The sequence below is a fragment of the Lonchura striata genome, chromosome 1 (genome assembly GCF_050655825.1).
Source record: "Lonchura striata isolate lonStrDom1 chromosome 1, ASM5065582v1, whole genome shotgun sequence".
Lineage (NCBI taxonomy): Eukaryota > Metazoa > Chordata > Aves > Passeriformes > Estrildidae > Lonchura > Lonchura striata.
Window position 1 is genome coordinate 87,889,183 of NC_140703.1, and position 26,025 is coordinate 87,915,207.

The 26,025-nt window shown below is 38.2% G+C and overlaps 1 protein-coding gene across 34 annotated transcripts in view; it reads right to left on the reverse strand.

The window, feature by feature from the left end:
- INPP4A (inositol polyphosphate-4-phosphatase type I A) overlaps positions 1-26,025 on the reverse strand; it is a 107,794-nt gene that overhangs the window by 35,158 nt on the left and 46,611 nt on the right. For 17 of the 34 annotated variants that reach the window (XM_085557749.1, XM_085557740.1, XM_085557712.1 and 14 more), the window contains 11 exons: positions 12,368-12,430; positions 9,841-10,059; positions 8,979-9,023; positions 7,388-7,506; positions 7,165-7,281; positions 6,071-6,150; positions 5,529-5,682; positions 4,565-4,655; positions 3,750-3,897; positions 786-916; positions 335-439 (listed from right to left, as the gene is read on the reverse strand). In XM_085557749.1, coding sequence (XP_085413875.1) covers positions 335-439; positions 786-916; positions 3,750-3,897; positions 4,565-4,655; positions 5,529-5,682; positions 6,071-6,150; positions 7,165-7,281; positions 7,388-7,506; positions 8,979-9,023; positions 9,841-9,946 — 1,096 coding nt within the window. In that variant the 5' untranslated portion in view covers positions 9,947-10,059; positions 12,368-12,430. The remainder of the gene's footprint in view (positions 1-334; positions 440-785; positions 917-3,749; positions 3,898-4,564; positions 4,656-5,528; positions 5,683-6,070; positions 6,151-7,164; positions 7,282-7,387; positions 7,507-8,978; positions 9,024-9,840; positions 10,060-12,367; positions 12,431-26,025) is intronic. The other 17 variants (XM_085557787.1, XM_085557767.1, XM_085557689.1 and 14 more) reach the window with 3 other exon arrangements.

Below are 26,025 nucleotides of genomic sequence, written 5' to 3' on the forward strand. Positions count from 1 at the left end.
AGAAAAACAGTCAGAACATTTTTATTCTACTGCAATTCAGGATGTCTGGCAGGGACACAGCAGCTTAACCCAACCCTAGTACAAAGGCTAACTTGTGCCACCTAGAGTTCAGTTAACTGCAGAACCTAGTTTTGCCATTTGTAGAACAGCAATAATTATACTTCTGTCTCTTCTTTTGTAAAGAGATTTGGAGTCTGAAAATATAAGTTGCTACAAAAACGCCAAGTAGCACTACTACAGTAGTTCATAGAAACTTGGCTGTATGGTTGACAGTGGAAATAAAAAATAGTGGAGAGAAAAGTAACAAGATAAGTAAAGGAAGATAAACTAATACCTGATCCTCCATCATCCTGGACTCTCATCCTCTGTATATGTAAATTTGTAGGAACAAACTCCAGTTTTTTATCAGCTTTCAAGCTACTGGCTTTAAATGAAGGACCTGAGAAATGCAAGACAAAAGTAAGCATAAAACCTTTCTTCTTGTGCCTATGCTAAACATTCAGAAGCTTCAATCATCATTTGCTATGTGCTGAACGCCAAGCAGAGAAAATTAAAAAGAAAAAACAAACCAATTTTTTTTTGCTACTGTTCACATCTTGTGAACAGAGTAAGAAAATGAACAGAAGACAAATATTCCCAGAAAATTAGCAAACTCACAATAATTATTAATAAAGAATATAACAGCATTATTTACTCATCATAAAACATACTAGATTCCCAATTTCAGAGAAGCACTAACAATCCTGGTAGAGAAGAATCACATTTTTATAAATAAAAAAAATCACCTTTATACTGGTGCAGGTCAGTCAGATTTTCCTGGTAAGTTAAAATAATTGTTTGGTACTGTGTAACTATTTGTCGACGAAGGCTTTCCCAACAAGGAGACAGCTCTCCCAGTTCTTCTAGTTCACAAACCCTGGGAAAAAAAAAAAAAGAAAATAGGGGGAGGCAAGGATGGAAAGAGAGGTGTTTATGTCCATAGTCCAATTGACCAAGAATGAGTTTCACATTGTATCAACAGAGCACCATCATCAGCTGACACGCTCTCAATTTACCATGTCTGAGCTACTCACCAGACTGGAAAAGCTTCCAAACACACATCCCAAGCACAGCCCAGAGCACAGGCTGAACACTACTCTGAGGTAAATTGCTTCCTCACAAGTAGAATACACCATACTCCCCCCAGGAGCCTCAAGTGTTGGTCATAAGCAGAGCTTCCCACCTTTCTACAGGAGCTCTCCAACTATATGAGGATTGGTAAATCATGGGAACTGTCATCTTGTCAGGTGAATTGGGAAAATGAGGACTTCTTAAGGACACTTAACTGTGGTGGCTCTTAAACTAATTAAAAACTCTGACAGAGGTTAGGTAGGATATTAGCACATCTCTGATGTTAGGTACAAGGAGCATATTCACTGGTAACTTAAGTACACAACAGTTTGCAAGGCCAGGGAAAGCCTAAGAAGTGTAAGCATTAAGGATTTAGAGAGACTGAAGATGGGCCAACAAAACCTTCATCTGAGGTCCAGGATTTTGGGCACTCAGGGTAGAATAAAGGAGGACTGGACATCCACAGATATGAACAGGAACACCCCTTGTACCCCAGCTGCCAGGTTTCCAGTCACACATGACGATCCTGTGTTACATACCATTCCCCAGCAGTGCTGCTGAGAAAATACTCAGTGTACTTCATGTCACATTTGTATTACTCTCTTCTTGGATTAGTGTATTATTTGGAATAAAGGAAGAAGGGGAAAAGATAAACAAGACAACACCAGACACAATTCAACAGCACATTGCCCCAGAAAAGGTAGAACAATCACCTGTCAAAAAGATCCAGCAGCTCTTTTTGCAGTTCTCTCAATATCCCTAATACCATAGTTTTAACCAACTGTCTGTGAATAATATAAGACAGCATTTCACAGAGCAACTCCCACACCACACTACTTAGGATATTATCAAAAAGAGCTAAATTTCCAAGAAAAACATAAGATTGATTTGCCAACAGGCAACTGCATAAAGTATATTTATCAGTGACCTAGAAAAAGACACTTCCAGTTTCATCATAAAACTTGTTTTCTGCGTAAGATGCTATTATGATTACCTCATCAAACTCCCTGCTCAAAACCAGCCATGCATCTAAGCCCTGGTCTTCCTGAAGTAAATGCACAGCTTACCACTTAAAGTTTACTTGTTTCTCCCATAGAGCTCAGACAGCAAGGAATATGGATGCCATATATAATGAGGCAGTCTAAATATCACACCCCCCAGTAGATGTTTCCTTTCTAAGGGCTCTGGCCCAGGAGAGTTTTATCTCAGAGACAGCAGTTGTGATTATCCAAGGACATTTTAAAAGTCACCAGGATGTGAAGACAGAAACAGCTGTGCTTGTGTAGCTGTCTGTCATTCCTCTGGGCTGCAGCACTGAGAATGGAGAACAGCGTGCTTGGTCAAATCTGAGTGACTCTATGAATACAAAGTGTGATTGTGCACATTATTGAGGGTCACCTCAACTGAACAGAGACAAGGGAGCCTTTCTCAGTAATTACACAAAGGCCTATTTACCTTTGAGCCACACCAGCCAGTGGACATGTACAAGGTAATATTAACAATCACCTGGGCTGTTATTAACCTGTACCTGTTTACAACAGGCATCCACCAATCCCTGCACGATTTTAGCAAGAGCCCCTGAACGGTCACATTCCATGGCCAGGGCCTCAAACTTCACTGTCTACAGTCTTATAGAAAGACACATCTTTTTGCTCATTCACCCTAAATTCTCCTTATCTTCAAGTCCTTAAAATTATATCCATCATACATGGCACATTATGGATAAGCTTCCCAACTCTTTAGTATTATGGTTGTTCCTTGCCATGAATAGGTGCTTTTAAACCTACCATGAGGAAAGCTGCAGAGAAACAAAGATACAAAATAAAAAACAAATAACCCATGACTAAATGTGCATATCCCTCGTCTGCTCCACCAAGATTGTAGCAGGACAGCTGAATAAGGTACAGCATTCAATTTCTAGAATCTAAGCACGTGTCACTAAAAACATAACATCAGAAAAAAGAATCATTGTGAAGTTCAGAAACTCAGTTAGCTTTCCCATGCATTACAAAAAGTCTCTGCCATCTACCTGTGAGAGTTTGTCATTTTCAAAATATGAAAATACCTACAATGAATGGATTAACCCATGATTTTATTTCACAATATCCTAAAGGCACTGCAATCTCCTAATATACAATAACGAGAGCACTAGTTAGTTTTAATTAAGGTCAGACTTAGTTAAGGTCTATAGGATTGGATTCAAACACATTCAAAATAAAAATCCAATACTCAAAAACAAAGCTAAAATTCTTTAACATTCCAATCTCGGCCTTTATGAATATATAAAACACACAGCCTACAAATGTAGGGAAGAAACATTCAAAAAGGAGTATGTTGCCTGGAAGAGAGTCAATTACTTCAAAAAGAAGCAAATTCAGAATAAACTTAGAAAATGCTTAACAGATTTCCTTCTCCCACCTCCTAAAATGAGGCAATGTCATTACTGTACTACAGCATTTCCTTTTACTTGCTTTTTTCTGTTTAGTTTTCCATTTAAAACTACTCTTCTGATTCTCAAAGCCATTTCTTATCTCACTGAGTAGTCAGTGCATTAACCCAGATATATTTATGCCTTTGTAACTCAGTAACAGCCACATCACTGCTGTATTACTGCACACCTAAACCATCCCAAAACTCACCTTGCTGCATCTTCCTCTAGAAGCAGCTTCACAAATTGTCTAGGGATGTGCAGTGACAGGATGCTCTCTGCCATCTGCTCCAAGATTCTCAAGTGGTTTCCATCAGTGGTTGGGAAACGATACATTCGGCAAATGGCACCACCAAACACTAAAGAATTAAAACCATATTATTTAAGCCTAGGGTTTCACTTTAAAGTGTACAAAGTCTATTCTTTCTTAAAGTAAATGGCTTCAGTTCACTGACATTCTGAAACACCCTGCTGTAAAGATTTGGTTTAACCAGGCACCAGTCTAACTTTTGCAAGCATGGTCATTCTGCAATGGCCATTCTTCAGATTTGCAGGAAAAGCCTCCACTCCAAATGACTTACTACACTGCTAAAGAAATTAAATTAAATATGTATTCACCTTTTAATTTTTTTTTTTGTCTATGTACTGTGCATTTTCCTCTCATGCAATCATTTGCTGGAAAACTAACCCTTCTGCAAGATTCTTTTTTTAAAGCAACTTGCTTTCCTCTGTCCCTCTCTTCACCCTGCAACAATTGTTTAAGAATAGATTATGAAATAGCATGGAAAATGTCAGTCTACAGTCAATCTAATGGCAAGAGTTAGCTTCTGCTGTTTTTACAATATCGAATAGTGCATATGATAAAAAGATTTATTTTGGAATGACCCTCAAAGGACTGCTCAATCAGCAGCCTGTTCCTATTCAAATAAAACATCTGCTGAAATGCCCTGGGGCCGCATGCACACTGGGAGAGATTAGCTTTTATTGACACCTAAAGCTTACTTGTTACAGCCCAGGGCAGCTTACCAGATTTCAGCAGTGCATCCTTCCTCAATGAAGCATATTTGGATCTGATTCCTAAGGATTCTGTTAAACTTTCATCAACTGGCAACACAGTCTGAACAAAAACAAAACCAAGAAAAATCAGAAATAGTAAAGAATGAAACCTCAGTGTCCAAACAATATGCAGTGATGACCCATCAGAAAGATTTCAGATAAATATTCAACTCCATACATGCTTTAAATAAATATTTCAAATATTTTTACTGTGGATAAAAAATATTGCAGACTGGAATAATGAATCCTAAGCATTCCTATTTACTTCTACTGCACAGTGCAAAATGCCACAAAATTTTCATCCAGGCTTTCAATTACTTATGAGCTCCAGAGTCTTTATAGATACCACATGAATAGGCATGAAGAGATCTGGAGGATAAAAAGGGATTCTAATGCACACTGTGAATATAATACACATGTAAGAGTGTAATGATCACCATGATACTCAAAGCACAAGCTTCACAGAATTAAATATATGTCTAGGCTGAGAAAGTGCTGAAAACATCTGCTCTCAAACAATTCTGGGAACTCCCTAGCATCCTCATTACAGTTTTGCTTATGGTACCTTCAATCCACAATGTGAAATAAAATACCACATGTCTCTGAAACTGGTTATCCATGCACCAAGTGCACCAATGAACAGTACCAGAAGTCTCTTCCAATGAAGAATGTGAGTACTTGATACAAAAGCATAATAATTTTAAATTAAAAAATTTTCCCAATACTTTTAACCCCACATGTGAGCACCAAGAAGTCTGCAAAACTCAAAATGGCTTCACCACCATTAGGCTACTCCTTACAGTATTTTGAAAATGTAAAGCACTACTAAGCATCAAGATGGACAGGAAAGTTGATGGCAGATGTCAACCTAGCTTATTTCAATGCTGACAATAAATCTGCATTCTTCTGAATTTGGTACAATGCTCATACTCACTCTTCCATTAATTGTATCAGGCGACCTTGTCACTGGAGGCCTTTGGTCAGATTTTTCCTCCATCTGCCATCCAATAACTGTGATGTTACCAACACGGTCACTTTCAGCTGACCTGCAACAAATACTCTGCGTTGAGATTTTTTTGGAGGAGGACCTGTTCATCAACAAGGAAACACTTATAAAAGGCTATTAATCTTCAAACTTAAAGAACATTTTAAACAGGAAGCTTTTCAACTTCATTTGGAATAACTTTATAATGAGTTATTCCAACAGGAGCACATTCCCCTTATTCTGCAAAGATGTTTTATGGAATTAAAGCCAGCCTAGGCAGTAGTCCATGCTCAGCTTATACATTTGAGGGCAACCTTGCAATGAGAAGAAATGCATGTATTCACACATTTTGATAATCAGAATATACTTGATATCAAAACAAGGGAGTTTAATTAAGTCCATTTCAATTTAGTCATGACATAACAGGTTTTCACCACATCTTAAGCATGTTTTGAAGAATTAACACTTAAAAGAAGGAAAATATTACAAACCTTAGTGTTATGTGCAACCTGTGATACTTCTCCTGAAGAAGATCCTTTACAGTGAATGTCCCAGAACCCAACAAATACATCTGAAAGAAGATGAGTTCCAGAATTGTATTTACCTTTACAGTGACCAAAGGCTTTGACCAGAGCAGTGAAGTGCAAAATACAATTATTATGCATAGAAGTCTGAGAGCAAAACCATAACTAAATATGCCATATATAACTAATTAAAATATCTTAACATTTAATATATTTGATAATTTATAAAAGTTTTGCTTCTACTGGAGGATAGTATGTATTTTTATTTCTCTAGGATATACATGGAGGCACCTAAGTACATATGAGCTTAAGCCAAGCAATACAGAAACATTGAAAGCAATGACTAAACAGGGCTCTGGCTGCATCCTTGACCCAAATTTTTCTCCCTCTGAGGAATTTACTTCCTCTGGAGGTATTCATTTTTTCCCTAGAGCTTCCCCATGAAGCACTGAACAGAGAGGGACAGCTCTGCTGCCCCTGAGGAAGCCATGGAAGATCAGACACATGGGGCCTGAAACAGTATTCTGAACAGCAGTCTGAGAATAAATGGCCTGTATTGCCCACAAATCCAAGTAGCAACATGGAAGTGCTGACACTTAAAAGTTTTTTCCAGTAAAGGAACAAACCTGAACCCTGAACAAAATCTAATGTATCAAGACAGGGTGATTCCCAGAATTTAGGTGCTCTGTTCCAAAGGACAGTTTCATTCTGGCATTCTGGCATAGGCTAGAAGCCATGTTTAGGGATGTTATACCCTATTCATTACCTAGTTTGCTAAAGATGTCCACAATGTAAGAGCACAAGTGACAGGACCTTTTTTATTTAGATCCATGGTTTCCAAACTTGCTACAGACAAGCCTTGTTTGAGAAAACTGGCAACATTTCACACTCTTCCAAGCCAATCTCATTAGTTCCTCCTTTCCCTACCCATCTTGCTTTCTGTATGATCAGTGATGCTATGCCCTTGTTTTCTTTCACAGAGGTTACTAATTTTATCTCTTTGCCTCTCATTTCCTTGCTTCATACTGACTGGGCAGGCAACAAGAATAAAGAAAACTTACTGTTCCCTGAGATCTATCTTTGACGTCATACACGGAGAGTTTGATTTGTGTCATTTGATTGATAAGAGAGTCTTGGAAAAAGGCAATGCTGCTTAGAAAGATAGGATTGCTTGTTCCCTGTAATCATAAACAAAAAGCCAGAAGTTAATGTAAGGTGATATTTGTTACGGAAGAAATGATTCCTGTGTTAGCTTTGATTTTAAATCTAAACCTCAGCACTCACCTCAATAATTTCTGTCTGTGCATGCTTCGTCCAGAATGCCTGGGGAGGCGTAGTTACACTCACTGCTACAAAACTATTTGGTTTTCGATCTAGCGATGGAGTTAGCAGCTCGCTGCAAGCTTTAAGTATGCAACAGATAAATCAATTTAGATTCAGGATCTTTTTCATATTGCTGTAAGACTCTAAATTTTTATAAAACCATGTTATATACCTGACCAAGCAAACCACAAAGGGCTTAATATTCATTCTATCACCACACTATAAAAGCAGACATCGCTCACCTTTGTGCACGCAAACAGTAAACATGCAATCAGCTCAGTCTGGCTCCAAGCTCTAGAGCTGCAATTTAAACTTTTTCTCTTCTAATACATGCCTGTCCACCCCTTGGCAGGCTCATCCTAACAGCCCACATGCACGCGTTTTCCCCTGGGAATCTCACAGTCACACTCCATTAAGCCCATTATCAAATGGCATTTGCCCAGGGATAACCAAGAGAAGTGCCTGAACATTGATCAGGCAGCACTACTGAGGAAAGGAAAACCAGCTTGTAATTGTAAAATGTTAGCAATTTATTTCCTCTAAAATGTTACTGTGAATTTAACTGCTGGGAAAGGACTATGGCGAGTAGGAAAAAACTTCCAAAAATTTCAATGAGTGACTCTACACAATTACATTAAACTGCAGAGCCAAATTCTATCAATTCTATCTAGCTAGATACAAGTAGCTACAGTGTGGTCCAACTCGGCTTCAGCTACATGCAGGAAGTTAATTCTGAAATTTAGCTAAACAGCTCTGTAATTCTAGGTATTTTTAATTTATCTGAAAATAATTGAAATACCCCATTCAGCTCTGAGAATGCTTGTTAAGATTATTATTCATAACACAATTACACACAATTGAGAACATTTTCTAATTTTTCATTAGCACACTGTTAAGAGCATAACCTTCCAAATATCAGTCCACTATTAAGCCAAGAAAAAATCCTGCAGTTGAAAATGTGGAATGAATTTTCATGAAAAAAATATTTTTCACTTATTCTTCAAGTGAGGTGAGCCAATGCTTCTTGTCCAAATTCAACCATCTCACAACTCAAGTAACTTCTGGATCTCACATTATCACTAGATAGCAACGACCCCAGGAAAGAAGTTACATGTAATTTGCAATTCTTTGAAAGCGTTCTGCCCTAAAATGGTGTTTCTAGCAAATCTTCAGTTTGCTTGAAGACTTGAACTGCTGATTAATTGACAGTGAAGGCAGTTTCACTGAGTCTTCACATGAACAAAGTAAACATATAATAATAATGATGATAATAATAATAATAATAATAATAATCACATAGTAAACATCAAACATTTTGTAAGACCAATGTTTTAGTTACGGACTTCTAGAAACTTCACAAAACTAAACTGCTGGCTGCTTATCAAAAGATACTGAACAGGCAGCATGAAAACTGTACCATATCTCCATAAAAAGCAGAGCAAAGTTGCAAATCTTACTATATGATATGCACTTCAAAATCAACACTTACAAAACCCCACACATATTCAACAGCATGCATTATCAAAACTAGCATAAAAATCACTAAGCCTACCTAAACTGAACTCTAAAATAGGCTCATCTGGATCCTGAATGTTTCCTGTAAAACAGAAAAATTAACACAAGATTAGCCAATTCACATAACTGCCATGTGAATTCTTTCCTGAAGTTGCAATCGTACAAAGAAAGAAATTACATTTTATAAAAAAAATACTTTTCTTTAATTCAGTGAGTCATGACTGTTATCTAAAACACTTATCTGGTAATCCCTGGTATCTAATAATTATTTAGAAAATCTGGGATGATCTCAGTTTATAAACATATTAAAATATGTAAAACTATAGGAGATTAAATGCAATATGGGAATCGTAAATGCTTAATCTCAATAGAGAACAACAGGATTAAAGCCTGAGCCATTATTAACTCCAAATTATTAAATCTGTGGTAGTTAATAGGACAAAATTTAAAAGTACCTGTCTCTCTCACTAATGAAAGCAAGCTTCTGAGGGTTAGAATCCTAATTTAAAAAACATAAAAGATAAGGGAGACAAGCCTCAGCTCCCTGAACTCTTGAAAATTTTATACAATGTCAAACAAAGGAGTTGCCAAGACTCTTCTTAGCCCGTGACATTATTTTGTTATTTTCTCCCCATTGCTTATTTTTGAGTGACAAATATAACTACACAAAGTGCAACTTAATTTTTTTAATCCCCCTCTGATTTCAATGTTTTGTCTATTTTAAAAGCAGCAAATTCAAGATTTTTATAATTTTTTAGCATAACTCCTTTATCTCATCACCTCCAGATAACCACACAGATCTAAATCTTCCAGCAATTACAAGAAAAAAACCAACATTAGTACAGGGCAGATTCTGGAAGGAGCAGCTACAGAGCAGTAGCTGACAGGAAGGTACAAACCTGTTAGAGAAAGGCCAACCATGTCAGAGGTGACGTCAATGGTGGAGGCCCTCTGCACAGTGCGGGATTTGGCACCATGGCGGGGGCTGTGTTCTCTTGCTGTCATTTTCTCATGAAGAGCCCTTCTTTTCTTGCTGCTTGGCTTTACTGATGGTTGTCTCACAGAGAAGCAAAGTGCAGCAGGTTGTCTCCAACTGCTATTCTTCTAACATTACCGTGCTAAACAACAGAGAAAGCAAAAACATACATCAAAATTTTAGGCCACTATAAGCTACTGTTATTTTCAACAACAGCAAACCCACTGCCATAAAATCATCTCAGGTCATTCAAATAAAATGCTCAAGGCAGATCCAATGCATAGTAATTCCATTTGCATAAACTACATCTGCAGCATTTTACAGCAAATTGTTGAAAACTGGACCGCATGCAAGAAAGCTTTTCTGTCAGCGAATGGGGCTTGAGAGAGACAAGTTAACAGACCAGCTGCTCTTCTCCTTTGTCTAAGTTATTAAACCATCCTTAATGAAGTTTCCTGGCTTCTAATCCCTGGGGAGCACGAGTAGATTTATCAGCTGGGGCCTCTGTCTGCAGAGGAAGCACTAGGGATAAGGACAAAGGGACAACAGGTTGGGGGAGCGCAGAACAAAAGGGCAGGAAACGTTGTCAGTGTCAGCACACTGTTCTAGGCTCTACCGCCATGAGAAAGGGATAATGAAAACTATAAATAAAGCCTGCTGGGCCAGAGAGAGGTTGAAATTCTGGGATGGTGGTGGAAAGAAAAAGCAAAAAGGGGTGCCTGCTGATGTGGCAGATGGCAGCATCTATTCTTTTCCTCCACTTTTCTGAACTACAGACATCCATGACAGCCCTTCCCCTCACAATGCCTATGAAGTGAAAAATTACAGTAGGAAAGAAAGCCTACAGAAAAATTGGTTATAATTTTAAATGTGAATATTCCTTCAATCAACTGTGCTAGCACTGTAGTTATGGAACTTTCATATTTATTTCACACTCTTATGACAAACTCCATTAATTTAGCAAGTGAGAAGTCAAATCTGATAAACCTAATAAAGTAACTAATACCTTCCCAGCAGTCCCTCATTCATTCTAGAAAACATTTGAACCACACAGCAAAATGGGAGAATATTTATTTTCCATTTAGGTTGATGGACCTAACAATTAACAAGATGTATTTTAATTAAAGCACCTAGCTTTCATTTTGTTCTAAAACACCACTTTAAATCTTTCAGAAGGCCTCCAAAGGAACATTCAACCTACTTAAGTCTTTGAATTTAATTAGTCAGCATATCTCTCTGGAAGATTTCAAAAGAATCTTCCTCTCTCCACAGGGAGAGAGTTAAGCCTCTTCTTAACTATCACTGCTTCACTGGACATCAAAAATTCAAATGCAAGTTAAGCATGTAAGAAAACTGAACTAACACAGCCCTGGTCATCTACATCAGCATAGAAACCACATTTTAAATGAGGAGCTCATTCTAGGAAAGAAAGAATTTGGACTTTGCCTACAAAATAAGCCAGTCTGTTACCTAGAACTAAGAATTTGATTCAATCAGGTTTATATAACATGTCAAAAGTCAATTCCAAATAGGAAAAAAAAATTGTTGAATGGAAGAAGCAGAAATTGAGATCTCTGAACATCCCATCCCCAAAGCTCTGAAATTCAGTGATAGTGTACAAAACAACACTGTGCCTATATACAAAATTTCTGACAGCCAAATATTAAAGCAGGCAGATTTTCAATGCATATTGAATAGTTGAGGTTGTATAAATTCTGGAGTTTATCTAATCCAACCCCCTTGCTCACAGGAAGCTTCTCAGGACTGTGTCCAGTTAGTTTTGAACAAGAATGTACCTCTTTAGACATCCTGGTTGTTCCAAGGTTTGATCACACACAGTAAAAAACTTTATTGTATTTATTAATGTTTAAGTAGCTAGTGAATAACCAACCTTTCTCAAATAGTACTGATTGTCCTAGTATTTATTCAAATGAAACTTCCATCAAAATTCTTTAACAGTTTCCAAGGCTTTTCATTCTCCTATATTTTTCCCTTCTTTCAGCAATAGGCTTTCCTTGGTTTGTTCTTTATATAACGTGATGTTTAACAGTCTGTAAGTCTATTAAACCTAACTGCCTGATGAAGAGACCTACAAAATGTACTTGCAGAGATTTAGACAGAATGCCATAGGCCCTCCCCCCAAAATCTACAAATAACATATTAGAGAATAACTAACATGCTCACCAAGGTACAGGTCAGACAGCAATTAGGTTCAAGAGCCCAGCTGCTTTTCAGCTAAAATCTCGGCAATACCTGACGTCCTTACAAAGGATGAATCCTTGATAAGCTAAAAGAGGTATCTCATTTGTTTTGAAGCTATTTCTATTTAAATATTAGTGCATGTAGTAATTTTCCCAGGCTCTCTAAGACCTCAACTATTCCTTTAAATTGCAATATTACTTTATCATCCAATGATACATCTTTACATTACTTACAAGGATCATACTTACAGAGGGCTCTTTTCCTTATGTGGGGAGGGATTTTGTATATCATAGTATCAGTTAAATCCACATCTAAAAAAATTAACAAAATAATAGTCATATTATTACACAGTCTTTTTATACTGCATAAATCACATCCAGTGGGCAGGTACCATTGTCAGATTAACTGTAAATGTAACTTCTGATTACCAGTGCTCACAATAAAGTTTACTGAAAACAGAAAAACTGATCTTCTACTGGACCTCGCTGAGCATTAGTGATGGCAATACCCAGTCAGAGTAGGAGCACAAAGAAATAAGCTTATGTTGAAAAGGACTGACTTCAGGGCAGTATTTGGTGAGTGGGTAGAACAGCTGTAAGAAACATACGTAAACATGTCTATCAAAAGGCTTGGTGCTCTTAGGAAAAAGGAATGTATATGATATGCCGACTAGGAGACAGCATTTGTTGCTATGCTTGCTTTTCTACAGCTAAACTTTCAAAACATTGTTTGGAAGAGTTCTAACTGTTACTGTCACAAGACAAGATCTTGTGTCAGTCCTGTGTCCTGTCTTCAAAAGATCAGGATGTAGGTCTCTTATTCCATTGGGTGAAAATACTAGGCGAGGGAGGCTTCTACAAAGAGCTGGCAATGAGTATACAGTAAAAGCAAATTATTTTTAAGCTTACCACAGGTTAAATGAAGGTTTCTACTTGAACGCTGCCATCTCATTCAAGTGCATTTACACTAAAAGGCTATGTCTTTTAAGACTTCCCATTTATCCCATATTGCAGTAAAAGAAACTGGGAATTCCAGTCACGGTTTGATTTAATCACCAGCCCTACCAATTACCCAAGAAGGCTTAAGAACTTAGTATGAGCTCTTATCACTTACAGAAAGGTATTATCTCACCTAAAGAAGGAGGTAGGTGTCTGATCTCAGCTCAGCACTCAGGTTCTCTGAGCAGTCAGTGGTGAGACACAGGCACTTCCAGAGAACAAGTCACTATTTTCCAAGGTAGGTGGGATGAGTCACCTCCTGGAGATACCTCTCTCTAATTATAAAAATTAATTAGATGATTCACTTAGTCCTGATGCAGATGGGCAAACTGGATCCCTCCTGCAGTTGTGCAAGCTCAGGCAGGGGTGAGTTCCCTTTACTCAATGCTTAGCCAAACAACAGGTGCTCTGATCCCTCTCCTGAATGACAACTTTATGATCATGTTTTTGATAATAACTAAAGGAAGTAGCATTCTTACCAAATTAAAGGTAGTATTAAGAGATCACATAGTTTCCTGAGATGGTATCTATCCTTAAATGGATAGTTTCCAATGACTGGTACCACTCAAGCAGACAGCAATGCCAAGGCTAATGTAATTCATGTTGAGGCAAGCTCTCCTGAAGATGGCATGATTTATCTACACATAGTCTTTGGCTCTGCCCTTACTAAGACAGCACACAGTGGATGTTGGCAAACTGGGCAGCTTTGCACTTCATGAAGCTTTGCTGCAAGCCCAGTTTTCAACAGAAGCATGAGAGGCTGTTGTTGATCTCCAGTATTGGTAAAGACCTCTGTTCAGAAAAGGCCTCTGAACAAGCCTTCCTTCAGTTATGTGAATATTTATTTGTTATTCAGTTATTATTATTCACTTATGCAAATGTTTATTCTGACTCACCTTGAGTCAGATCCTTCCAGCCAAACTCACAGGGGCAGCAACACAGACTATGCCTGCTGCGGATCCATAGGCTGACAACAGTTTCAGTCCATTCATTCCCTGATCTAGGCCTTGGGAAGGCAAAAGAATGCAAGTGGTACCAGCATCCAATTTGAACCTTTGCCTCCCACTGAGATTAATTCCCCACAAAGACACCATTGACTGGTACCAATCTGTCAGTTCCACAGAGAGGCTGTATCTCCCCCTTCTGAAGTCTAGGTTCCCCTCATAGCCTGGTTAATGGTTCCCTTTTCCCAGAACCTTGATTAACAAAGACAAAAATATTAAGTTTGGCCTGAAGAATCTTCTTGTCACTCTCTGAAGCTCCCCTGAGGATTCTGAGTGAGAAACTGCAGCAAGAACAGGGAAAAGTCTTCCACAAGAAAATGAAATCAACTAATGCAAGATGTAACAAATGTATTTGTGCAACGTGGAAATCCCTGAATGCAACCTTTCAGTGATATTAAGAAAAAAGGGCATTTCAGCACCAGGAAGTAGCTTGATTTCTTTTTGCTTTCCTGTCCACAGATTCCACTTAGCTGAAGATAAGTTTGTAAGTCACAAAATTTATTCTTGATCCTGTCTCCAGTAAACTTCAGTAAACTCAAATAATCTAAAACCCCAGTTTTACCTCTTTAATATATTTGAGTACTTTTAACAGGAAACTGCAATTTAGGTGACTTAGTTCTCTGTGCAAATTAAAACTGTTTGTCTATATTCACAACAGAAATACAGTCAGCATTCTTCTTAATGAGATACTGTTTTAATTTCACTTGTCATTACGATATTTTTATTCCTTTAGTGCTTCTAGGAGCACAAAAATACACACATTCAGAGGTGGAAGTGAGCATTAGTAACACACATCTGTTAGCTAAAAAGGAAAAAAGCACAGCTCTGTTTCACTTTGCAGAGCAGCTTTTATCAAGCAGAACGCAGTCCAATGCTATGGAAAATGCTACGTTTTGCTACAGGGAAGTTGGAAGTCCAACCCTCTCAGCCTCCTCTGTCACTTCACCAGCAGAAACTGAAACAGCTTACAAGTGGTCTTTGCCCAAAATTAACCTTTACCCTCTTCACAAGAAACGTGCTGGACACTTTGTGGTAAAGTTTCCTGTGCATGGGATGAGTTGTCTCCTCATGACCTGGGGTTCTCACACAACCTACACAGACATGGAGAAGCCCATGAGAACAGGGGATATATTTTCTGTTGAAGAGTCTGGACTGGAAACACTTCTCAGAGTTTGGTGGTCCTTTAAACATCCTCCCAAACACCTGCCTCTCCTAGAGCAGTCTTTCAACATAATCATGAAGCTAACAATGCAGAAACACACTGCTCTAGCTGGAAAAAATAAACTCCCTCTCTGAACTCCTCCTGCTGCAATAAACAGCAGGGAAAAAACCCAATGAAACAAAACAAACCAACCAACCAACCAATCCACAAAAAAACCCAAGCACGCCCCCAAAAACAGACACACACACAAAAAAAAAAAAAAAAAAAAAAAAGACAAACCCCCCCTGAACCAAACAACCCCAAAACCCAGAAAAACCAACCAAAAAAAACCCAAACAAACAAACAAACAAAAAAAAACCCACAACAAAGCAGAAACCATAAACAAAATCCAAACCCCAATGCTTTATGACCTGAAATGGAGATGAACCAGACACACATAACATTTGCTAAAGATTTCATACTGCTGTTGTTTACAGATCAATGGCATTAACATATTCTCCCTCATACAGACAATGTGAGGGAGACCACAGATAAGATAGAGGGACTAAAGCACTGAAACAAGATCTGTAATAAAAAGTTTTGGTCAAGTTTGGATTACAACAAATGGTCTAGGGAACTATCTGATCTACCTGCCTATAATATTCATACACTCATGGCATTATTCTGACTCTCTGTGATACTTACACTTACTATTTTAAATGTTTATATAAATGAAAAATACACAACAGCACCTAAAGACAAACCAGCAATGCACAAATTCTTTCTCTAACATACATGTTTAAAATAAGATATAACTAATTGACTCAGGATTTGAAACAGTGTCAAGTATTTAGAAAATTAAAAATAAATGTTAGTGTAGGAGTAATATTCCACAAAGTTTATTACTAAGATTTAGGCAGCATAGCAAAACTAGAGTCTTAAGCTACTGATGCAAATTTTCTGGTGCACATTTCTCCATCAACACTTTTGTACTCCTGAACTGTGTTTTGTTCATATATTTCTGATATTTTTTCTGTTGTTCCAGTATCTGATTTCTTTGTGCTGCTTTAATTGCTTCTTCCTGGAAAATAAAATTGTTTGCTTGCTTACACTGACCTTTCTAAATCAATGGGAGAGAGGGTTGCTGCAGGCCAAGATCCTGACTGCAGGGCTGTTCCCTGCATTTCTTTATGGAGTCATGTGAACAAGTGGTGGGATGCTGGCAGTTTGGAAGCATAAGCCTCTAACTCCTCAGAGGCCAACAACAGTCTCTGCTTCCCACCACTGTTCCCATTTGAACGCCTCGGTGGAACAGCTGTCCCAGTGAAAGGAATCCTTTCTAATGCCAGCACTACCCTGTGGGTAAACAGTAAGATCACCCTGTAACATACAATGGAGGGGGTGTGCTGCTTTGGTTTCCTGCCAGTATCTTAAAATAGTTTCCTTGACAAGTTACAGGGACCTGTCACTAGTGGTGTCCCCCAAGGTTCAATTCTGGGCCCACTACTGTCCTTCATCAAGGACTTGGATGAAGGGGCAGATGCCTCCTCAGCAAGTTCTAATGACACAAAGCTGGGAGAAGTGGCTGATAGCACAGAGTGCTGTGCAGCCCTTTGGAAAGACCTCGACAGGTTGGAGGGATGGGCACAGAAGAACCATTTGAAATGCAATGAAAGCAAACGCAGAATCCTGCCCTTCGTGAGGAACAAACCTGGGCACCAGCACAGACTGGGGACAACCTGCTGGAAAGCAGCTCTGCAGAGAAGGACCAGGGGGTCTTGGTGGACAACAAACTGTCCATGAAAAAGCAGTGTGCTTTTGGGGCCAAGAAGGTCAATGGTGTCCTGGGGACCATCAGGAAGAGCATTGGCAGCAGGTCGAGGGAGGTGATCCTGCCTCTCTGCTCAGCCCTGGTGAGGTCACATCTGGAGTGCTGTGCCCAGTTCTGGGCTCTTCAGTGCCAGAGAAGCATGGAGCTCGTGGAGCAAGCCCAGGGAGGGCAATAAACATGATTAAGTGACTGGAGCGTCTCTCTTATGAGAGAAGGCTGAGAAGGCTGGGCCTGTTCAGTCTTGACAAGAGACTGAGAGGGGACCTCATCAATGCACACAAATATCTGAAGGAAGGGTGTGAAGAGGATGGAGCCAGAGCCTTCTTGTTGGTGCCAAACAATACAAGACACAATGAGCAGAAACTGATGCTCAGGAAGGTCCACCTGAAAATGAGGAAGAACTTTACTGTGCAGGTGACTGAGCCCTGGAACAGATTGTTCACAGAGGGTGTGGAGTCTCCCTCACTGGGGATATTCAAGAACTGTCTGGACACAATTCTTTGCCAAGTGCTCTGGGATGACCCTGCTTGAGCAGGAGGTTGGACCAGATGTCCCACTGTGGTCCCTTCCAACCTGACCCACTCTGTCATACTTGTAGCAGAGCAAATGAAACCAAATCATGTAGGAATCATGATAAGAACTGATGATCATCAATCACTTTAAAACATACTGGAATTATATTTGGAATATATTGAAACTGGCTGGTATTTGGCTGTTAAATTAAAAAAGCCCAAATCAGTAGCAAAAACCTGGAATAAATAAAGAACACAAGGTACAAAGAAAATAGGTAAGTGGCTTGACTATCTGAAGTGTCATAAGAGGAAATCAGACAAAATGTCACTGACATATTTCTGTGAGTTTCATTACAAATCAGTATCTAAGATCAATAGCTTTCTATTAGAATACCATATTTCAAAAATTGTTCCCTATTTGTGAAAATTCTTGTGAGTTTCCCCAGTTTTGACTATCAGCCTTACCAAAATACTATATTCTTTGTTGAGGTGTGCTTGAGCAAAAAAGCTATTAAAGAAAATAAATGCCATGTAGTAGATATTATGATGTTATCTCTGAGACAGAAACAACAAAAAGTAAAGTTTGGTAAGAGTAACAGAAGGTATTTCAGCTGCTCTGACAGTTTTCATGTGCAAGATGAGCAAATATATGAACAGCTGAGGATAAATAAAAATATTGCAGGTACCTATTTCAAAGGTTCATGTCTCCTCATGCCAGCATACTACTGGTTAAAATGCTCCATTCAGACAGAGAAGGTAACAAGTACTTGTGTAGCTGCAGTATGTGTTGTGCAATAATTTATTCCACAATAACATTCTTTTCTTTCAGCTACTAGCAGACCAGATGTAATAAACAATTCAGTCCAAATTTCCAGGAATTCAAAGAATATTAACACTCCTATAAAGTATGATTTCTGGAGTACAGGGCTTTTAAAAACAATTTTCAAGTAGCTGTATCCACCATCTACTGGTTTATTTCAGCAGCTAGTACTGATACATCTTTAGAACTGATACAGTTTAGTGGCTTTCAAAAATTAATTTTAAAAAATAACAACTGCTGCAGAGATGATAGCAACAATCACAAAAAATTTATAAATGGTATGCAAATACAAAGGATATATATTAATGCCACCTTGCAGCACTCAGTGTTCAAAAATATAAATTTAAATGTCAGAGTTTTGTCAATTCTCCAAGCACTTACATGACTTCTAAAACTGGTATGTTACTACAGGCCAAGTTTACATGAATTTCACTTTTTTTAGAAGTAAATTTTGCATGAATACAAAAAAGCCTGAAAACGTGAGTGATGTATCCCAAATTACTTTCCTTTCTTAAGTTCATGACTAACTCACTCTCATGACTATTTGACTCCCAATTTTTGCATGTTATGGCAAGCCACAGTGACGCCGACTTTTGCTAACTTCTGTTGCCTCCCACCACACTTTATCAGAAATTCATAAGCATGCTGCCTACCTCAGCAGTCAAACCTCCAGAGCAAGGCAGCAGAAATGATTGTTTTGCCCATAGCTACCTGTCTTGATCTTCAGGCCCTGATGAGAACAGGTAGCTACATTTCAGCCACACTGCATTAACAGTCCGTCACCTCTTCAAAGCCACTTTCAGCAACAGGTTAAACTAAGCTACTGAATTGCACCACAGAGTGACCACATGTTCCTACACCCACTGTTTCTGCTGGAGAGGCAGTACCTTTTGGCCAAAGGGTGGGACCAAAAGCTGGATATAAAGACTGGGTCAGAACAAAAGCTTAATCAAGCCTGGAGTCTTCTCTGAGAGCAGGCAATACTAGAGACTGAGAAAAAACAGTAAATGAGCAGCACTGGTATTCTGTGTGGCATCTCCATGTTTGCACTCCTATATTCAGCTGAAAAGCATCCTGAGAACTTCTGAGCTGGGTATCACACCCAGACATCTGTATTTAAGGTCTTTACCAGTGCCCCTCACTGGCCCTTGCAGCTCTGTTACCCTGTAGCCCTGCAGATACTGCACTGCCATCACCATCACCCTGCTGACCTTGCAGCAGGGCTTGCAAACATTGAGCATTGAGGTTTTTCAGACTTGCTTTGTTTGAACTTCTATTGACCTGCCTGCAACTTTGTTTTAGCCTGCAATTGAACTTGGTTCAGCTGTGACAATTTTTTCCAACTGCACGGACGTCTGTGGCTGATTTGTTTTAATTTTTGTTCATATTTGCATGGTACTATTATAATTTTACAACTCAGCACATGGATTTAGTGTAGAAAAATAAAGGCCTGGCATGATAGCAGAGGCCTTCAGACTTGGAGTCATAGGATGGAGTAGAAACATGAGATGAAAAGAGGGCACAGAGCTGGCACGTGGAGGGACTGTGGCTATAGCTCACCCATGGTCACTTAAAGAACTGCAGACTTAAGGCTGGGCAAAATTAGTTCTAGAGTGATCAATTTTATGTATGGTATCACAAACAGTAAATCTGGATGTAACTCAGAGCTGCAGACCAACGAGAAAAGAGCCACATTTAAAAGCTTGTCAGCAAATATAAAAATGACCCTAAATGGATCCTAGATTGGAGAAGAAGAAACTACCAACATGAACATCATATTCCTCAGATATTCAGATCCTTCCTTATCTGAAGTCCTTTGGATGCTGACAACTGCTGAAACGCCTCCACACACCCACGACCACACTGAAGCCACCTTACAGTCCAGAGGGGGAGACAAAAGGTGAGCATTAGAGCATGACAGAGGTAGACACTTTATGTGTTCAATGAATTGAACTGCATAGTTACTTATTGAGACTTTGTCCTATACAGAAGCATTATTTATTTTCCGGTGATTATTGGATCCAGCCAATGATTCCTGGATCGGCCTGTAGTGAGTTTTAATTAAAATAACAACTACTTGTCTTTAAATATAACATGAGTTTCATCTTTGCACTTTTATAAAAAAGATTGTGATTGTAACAGCATGTATGTGGAATTTTGTGCCATTCTTCACTGTTTACATGTACCAGGAGATGCTGTGGTCCCATGCTTCATGAGCTAATTTATTCAACAGTTAAGAGCACTAATTTTACTGTTTTCAGTCTTTTCAGGTCCTGCAGATCTCCCCTCTACTCTACAGAGTTCATTTACAGAGATTTTATAGACTAAAGATGCAAGAGAGCTAGCCATAAGAGGCTAGTCAGGACAGTTTGTCATCATTTGGATAACTTCCACATTACAAGCACAATATACCTGCTTCCACTGAAAACATATGATTGTCTGCCCACAGAGATACCACTGTGAATCATGGACAACACTGTTCTACATCTTTGTCAAATAAAAGCAAATGTCACAAAATTCAACTTTTTAACTTTTAGAAGTGAAATAAGCTAGAACTGCATGACAAAACTAAATGAGACATTATTAAACTCGGTTATCAATAGCTTTCAATCTTTTCTGATTTGAAAACGCCCTGAAAATTTTCCAGTGGAAGAACAAGCTAATTTAGAGCTACTGATCGTGGGTTGTATTCCTCAGTCACTTCCCACCAATTTTATTTGCATAGTTCATGGACAATTTAAAACCATCAACCTAAACATTATAAGAACTAAACAGCTGTTTCCATCTGCTCAGAACTACACAAAATACTCACCTAACATTCTAAATTTTTCCATATTTGGTCTCAATTTAGAAGCAAATTTGTATTTGGAAAGTGTGAGCAAATGTCTTTCTTGGTATTTTCCAGTTCTGAAAAGGGAAAGGCTATTAATAACTTTCTTTATGCAATTAAAAAAGGAAAAAAAAGAAAGCAATCTTTTTTCAAGAATGCCATCTTTTTTAAACAAAGAAAATGAAAACAGAGTGTAACTGAAACTCTGCAGGTCAAACAGTTTTCGTAAAGTATATAGTTACAAACAATTAGTATATTTGCTAGTTCAAAACAAAGTGAGTTAGAAAAAAAATCAGTCTGGCATTTCCTATTTGGAAGAAGTCAGGAACCACTGGTCGAAATGATGGAGAGTAGCCTTGACCTTCTAATACTGAAGCCACAACAGTGTCAAAGCCCTGTGAAAACCCAGCTACTAAAGGATGATGCAGAAAAAGTGTTATTAGTGTGCATCCAACAAAAACATTCTGAATATCTCTGTGGCTAAATACCTTAGAAGGGATGGCTCTGGGGTTATACAGACAAGATTTTTAAGGAGCATTTTACAGACAATGAGCTACTGAATTGCATCCTTATTTTGGCTATGAAATGATCTGAGTGCTAGAGAACATCAGGTATGTAGCCTCAGTTCACAATAAAGTCTTTAAAAGTCACAAAAAATGTCCTCTATCCTTCATTTATACTCTACAAGTTATTATATCACCTAAGCCCCATTAAATGTTTAGCTAATTTAAATGATTGGTACCATAAAGTACAGTCTTGTAAATGGATGAGTGTTTTCAGAGATCCAGAGGAGATGAGAAGGTATAGAAATGTGACTGTACAGTCATGTAGAAGATGCAAAAGTTAACATATTTATTAACATTTGCATAAAAGAATATGTCATGAAACTGCAGCTATATCTGCCTTTTACATCTGCAGGTAAAATTAGATCGCCTGGGAGTGGACAACAGCAGCATCCAAATAATTAGAGTTCAAACAAACATATTCAATTTTTCTCACTAGTGACAGTCCCCAGGCCCATCCTGCACAAGTAAGAATAGAATTTGTAAACACTTATCCAAATGGATTTTTCTAATGCATTCTGTAACATTATACAAGGACTCCTTAATGTGCCAAGATCACAACTCAGAATGCAGGCCTCAACAGGGCAAAATATACTGTTAATTCCTCCTCAGTTCTAGGAAACCAGTGACTATGTGGTAATTGCCCTGTTTTCCAGGCACTTTTACAAACTAAAATCCTTTCAGATCTCATGTTCAGATTTTCCTTTTTGATCACTAATATGGAAACTGACCCCTGGACAAGAGCTATCATACTCCTTTTGTGCTAAATGACTTCAAAGCCAAGACATTTAATATGCCAGTGTCATCTCTCTAGTGATGGATGCAGCTGGACATAGAAGAGATCTTTCCTATTCTGTGAGGTTCCTATTTAGCAAGCTGATTTAGTCTAGTCTAATGAAAGATGTTTTGTAATGGATGCCAAATACTCATTGGTACTCATTGGTGCTCCTGGGGAAGGGAAAGAAGTACAGTTTTTAAACAAGACCCACAAGAGTGGCACCAGATGACTGGAGCTGTCCTGGGACAGTTACAAGCTGCTTTAAGACTTGAAGAAAAATCAAAAGACATTTTTTGTCTGCATTTGCCTCTTCCCTTCACTGCACAGCAAGATACCCAAATTCTCAATTAGAGACTGGCTGGAGTACAACCAAGTGCATTTCTCCAACTCCTAAAGTATAATAAATATCAACAAACACATAACAAAACATGACCAGCTGACACCACTCATTCCCAGAGCTCTGGGCATCTGTTTTTTCCTTTGTATCCATAATCACTGCCCCCCAGCTTGACTTTTGCTCCCAGCAGAGCTTCCTTAAAAAAACAGTCCTCAAAACCTTTTTCTTTCAATTTTTTCTCTTTCCATATCAAATACTATCTGAAAACGTTTATTTCCTAGCCTTCCTTCTCAAAGAAATAGAAGACCCTGTGTGGCAGAGTTGACTTGATAACTATTACTTAACCCATCAAAGCAAATGGGTTGACACATATAACCCATTGTTTGAGGATAAAATGCACCAACAGGCACCACACAAAACAATGCTGGTTTGTCCTACTTTGAATCCAAAATAGAAAAAGCCTTTCTTTTGCTAGTATATGTTTTTCAAAGCTGATTAATGGTGAAATATCAGGAAATTATTAACACTTTTTTTATTATTATTAAAGTAATTCAAAGAAGTGAAATGCTACATGTCAAACTATTGATACATGCCATATGTCTTAAATATTCACAAAAGACTTTTTTCAGAATTTATCTTCAACAGCCATTTAAGTACACAGCTGTGAAAAAAGAGTTCATCTGTGATAGTGCATCATTGTTGACTTTGAAAACTTTGTATTATCCCCTAACTTATTGTTAAAAATATGTAAAATGCCCTTAAACTCTAATTTCTATTTTTACCTAGTTCATGTTTCTTCAGTCTATGAACTACAAAACAATAACAAAATAGAGCAGTGATGGCTTTTTTTTTTCCAGTAACTACAGAAACATCAAAATCATTACGTTGATAAATAATTGCAATTCTATGCCAAGTTTTTTGGCCCATCAATCCCACTATCCCAAGGACAACTGGATGCTCCCAGGACAACTGGAGTTATACAACTGGAGTTTCCTCCACACCACTATTTTTCTCTACACCTCTACTTTGAATGTTTGACAGTATTTGGCAGCTGCCTGGGACAACTCCAAAAACCACCTTGTCTCAGACCACAGCAGATTTGACTGAAGGAAAGTCTTCAAAATGAACATGCACAACCACAAGTGAAAAATGCCTACACTTAGAAACACCAGACCAGTGTTCAAAAGTCACAGTAAAAACAGCTCAATGTTAATAGCTGAGCAGCACTTTTAAAACTCTTTCTTTGCTCATCTTAAAATGGAGAAAAGGCAGAAATATAATTTCAGACAACTTATTAAAAGAAATAGTTTTAAAAGAATATTTCAGATTATTTTATCTTCACATTCTAGACATTTCTGGAGTTAAAATTTAGCAGGAACTGTATCAAATATAGGGGGGTTTAAATATGAAAATTACAGAATGATCTTGAACATAAATATTCTGCAAGGTATATATTCTTGTTTCAAAACACATTTCAAGCATAAATTATCTCTATCATGTTTGACTACAAACCCCCAAAATACCTTAGCAAAATTTACAGTTTTTATAGCATATATTCTATCCTAACAGCAAACATACTATTAAAAATATCATGACAGAATATGCAAATAAGTTGGAATAACCTCCTCTCTTGTGCTGTGCACAGCTCAGCAAAGACACAGTTCACTAGTTCACGTGGTTTTGTAGTAGAAAAATATTTAGTTTTTTATTATTGTTTAAGAATGTGTGTGAACAAAGAACAAGGACAGTGTTTACTTAGATTAAACACCATGCTATGAAAAGGTTAAACGAGGAGTACAGTCTTTGGATGGGATTCACTTCACTGAACTGTACTGAAGTTAAGCAAAAGAGGCAACTAGATAGAATTGAGTAGGGAAGGATAGGAATCTTCAAAAGATCATTTTCTCTAACTTTCGAACAGCTATTTTAAGAGGCTATGAAACAAGATTAAATTTGCAGTCCAGCATCTCATGTTTAGTAATGATCTACAGCAGTAGATTGTGCTTATTTGATCCACCACCATCCTCCTCACTGCCCATTCCCACACACAAAGAATGTGGGTTTGCTGGAAATTCTTCTGTTTCTTCTTCTTCCCCAATATGAGTGTGAAATATCTTTTTCCTGAAATTTAGGGTTCCCTCAGACCTTATAATCTTTTCTTTTCCAGAAACATCTTCTGGAAGTGATGTTCTTCCAGTTTTTCTGGTCATTTTAAGTGACAGCCATACAGGCCTAAGATGCTCCAAGTGTTGTCTCTCAGGAAGAGGCTTAGACTGATTTTCAAAAAAAACCCCAGTTTACTAGCCAGAAAAACATGACTTGGAGCTAAATAAAACCTAGAATACAGAGGGGGAAAAAAAAGCCACATATACACTGGGACCGATTCTAAATCTAAGTTAGTTGACCATGACTCTAATAAAAAATAAACCTGAAAGAGCCCTGACACATATTCACACTTATCTTCTCAATCCTCCCCTCCTTGTCATCCCCCCTTTTGGGCTGTCATTCAAAGCACTCTGTTTCCAACAGAATAACCCCCTTCCAAACTACTGACAATCCAGTGCATAAACAGAGTATTTCTTCATTATGGCAACTTTCCAAGTAAGGACTATGAGATCATCATACAATTGTTTTTACCACAGAACAATAACAATGGAGTACCACTATACAATAATTATTACAAAGCAGAAGTGGGAAAAAAAGAGAAGCCATACTATTCTCTCCTGATATTTTTCTCAGCACTTAAAAACCTCAGAATCTCAGGCTGAGCCCTTATTAATGAACAAATAACTAGAAAACTAAGCATAGTGCTACCAGAAGTACATTAAAAATGTTTATTGCTGTGGTATTTTCCTCCTGCTATTTTATGAAGATTTCTGGTAAAGAGCAACCTGATCAATCTCTAAATAGCTGACAAAGCAAATTAGAGCAACTCAGGATTTGCAACAAAGCAGAAAGTGCATTACTCACCCTTGCTCAATGGATTCAACTCCTTTTCGAGCCCAGCATTGGGACAAACAGCATCCAGGGAAAGGGCAGCTCTTCACCAATGCACAGTTTTAAGTTTCAGTGTTTGTCACACTAAGGAGGTT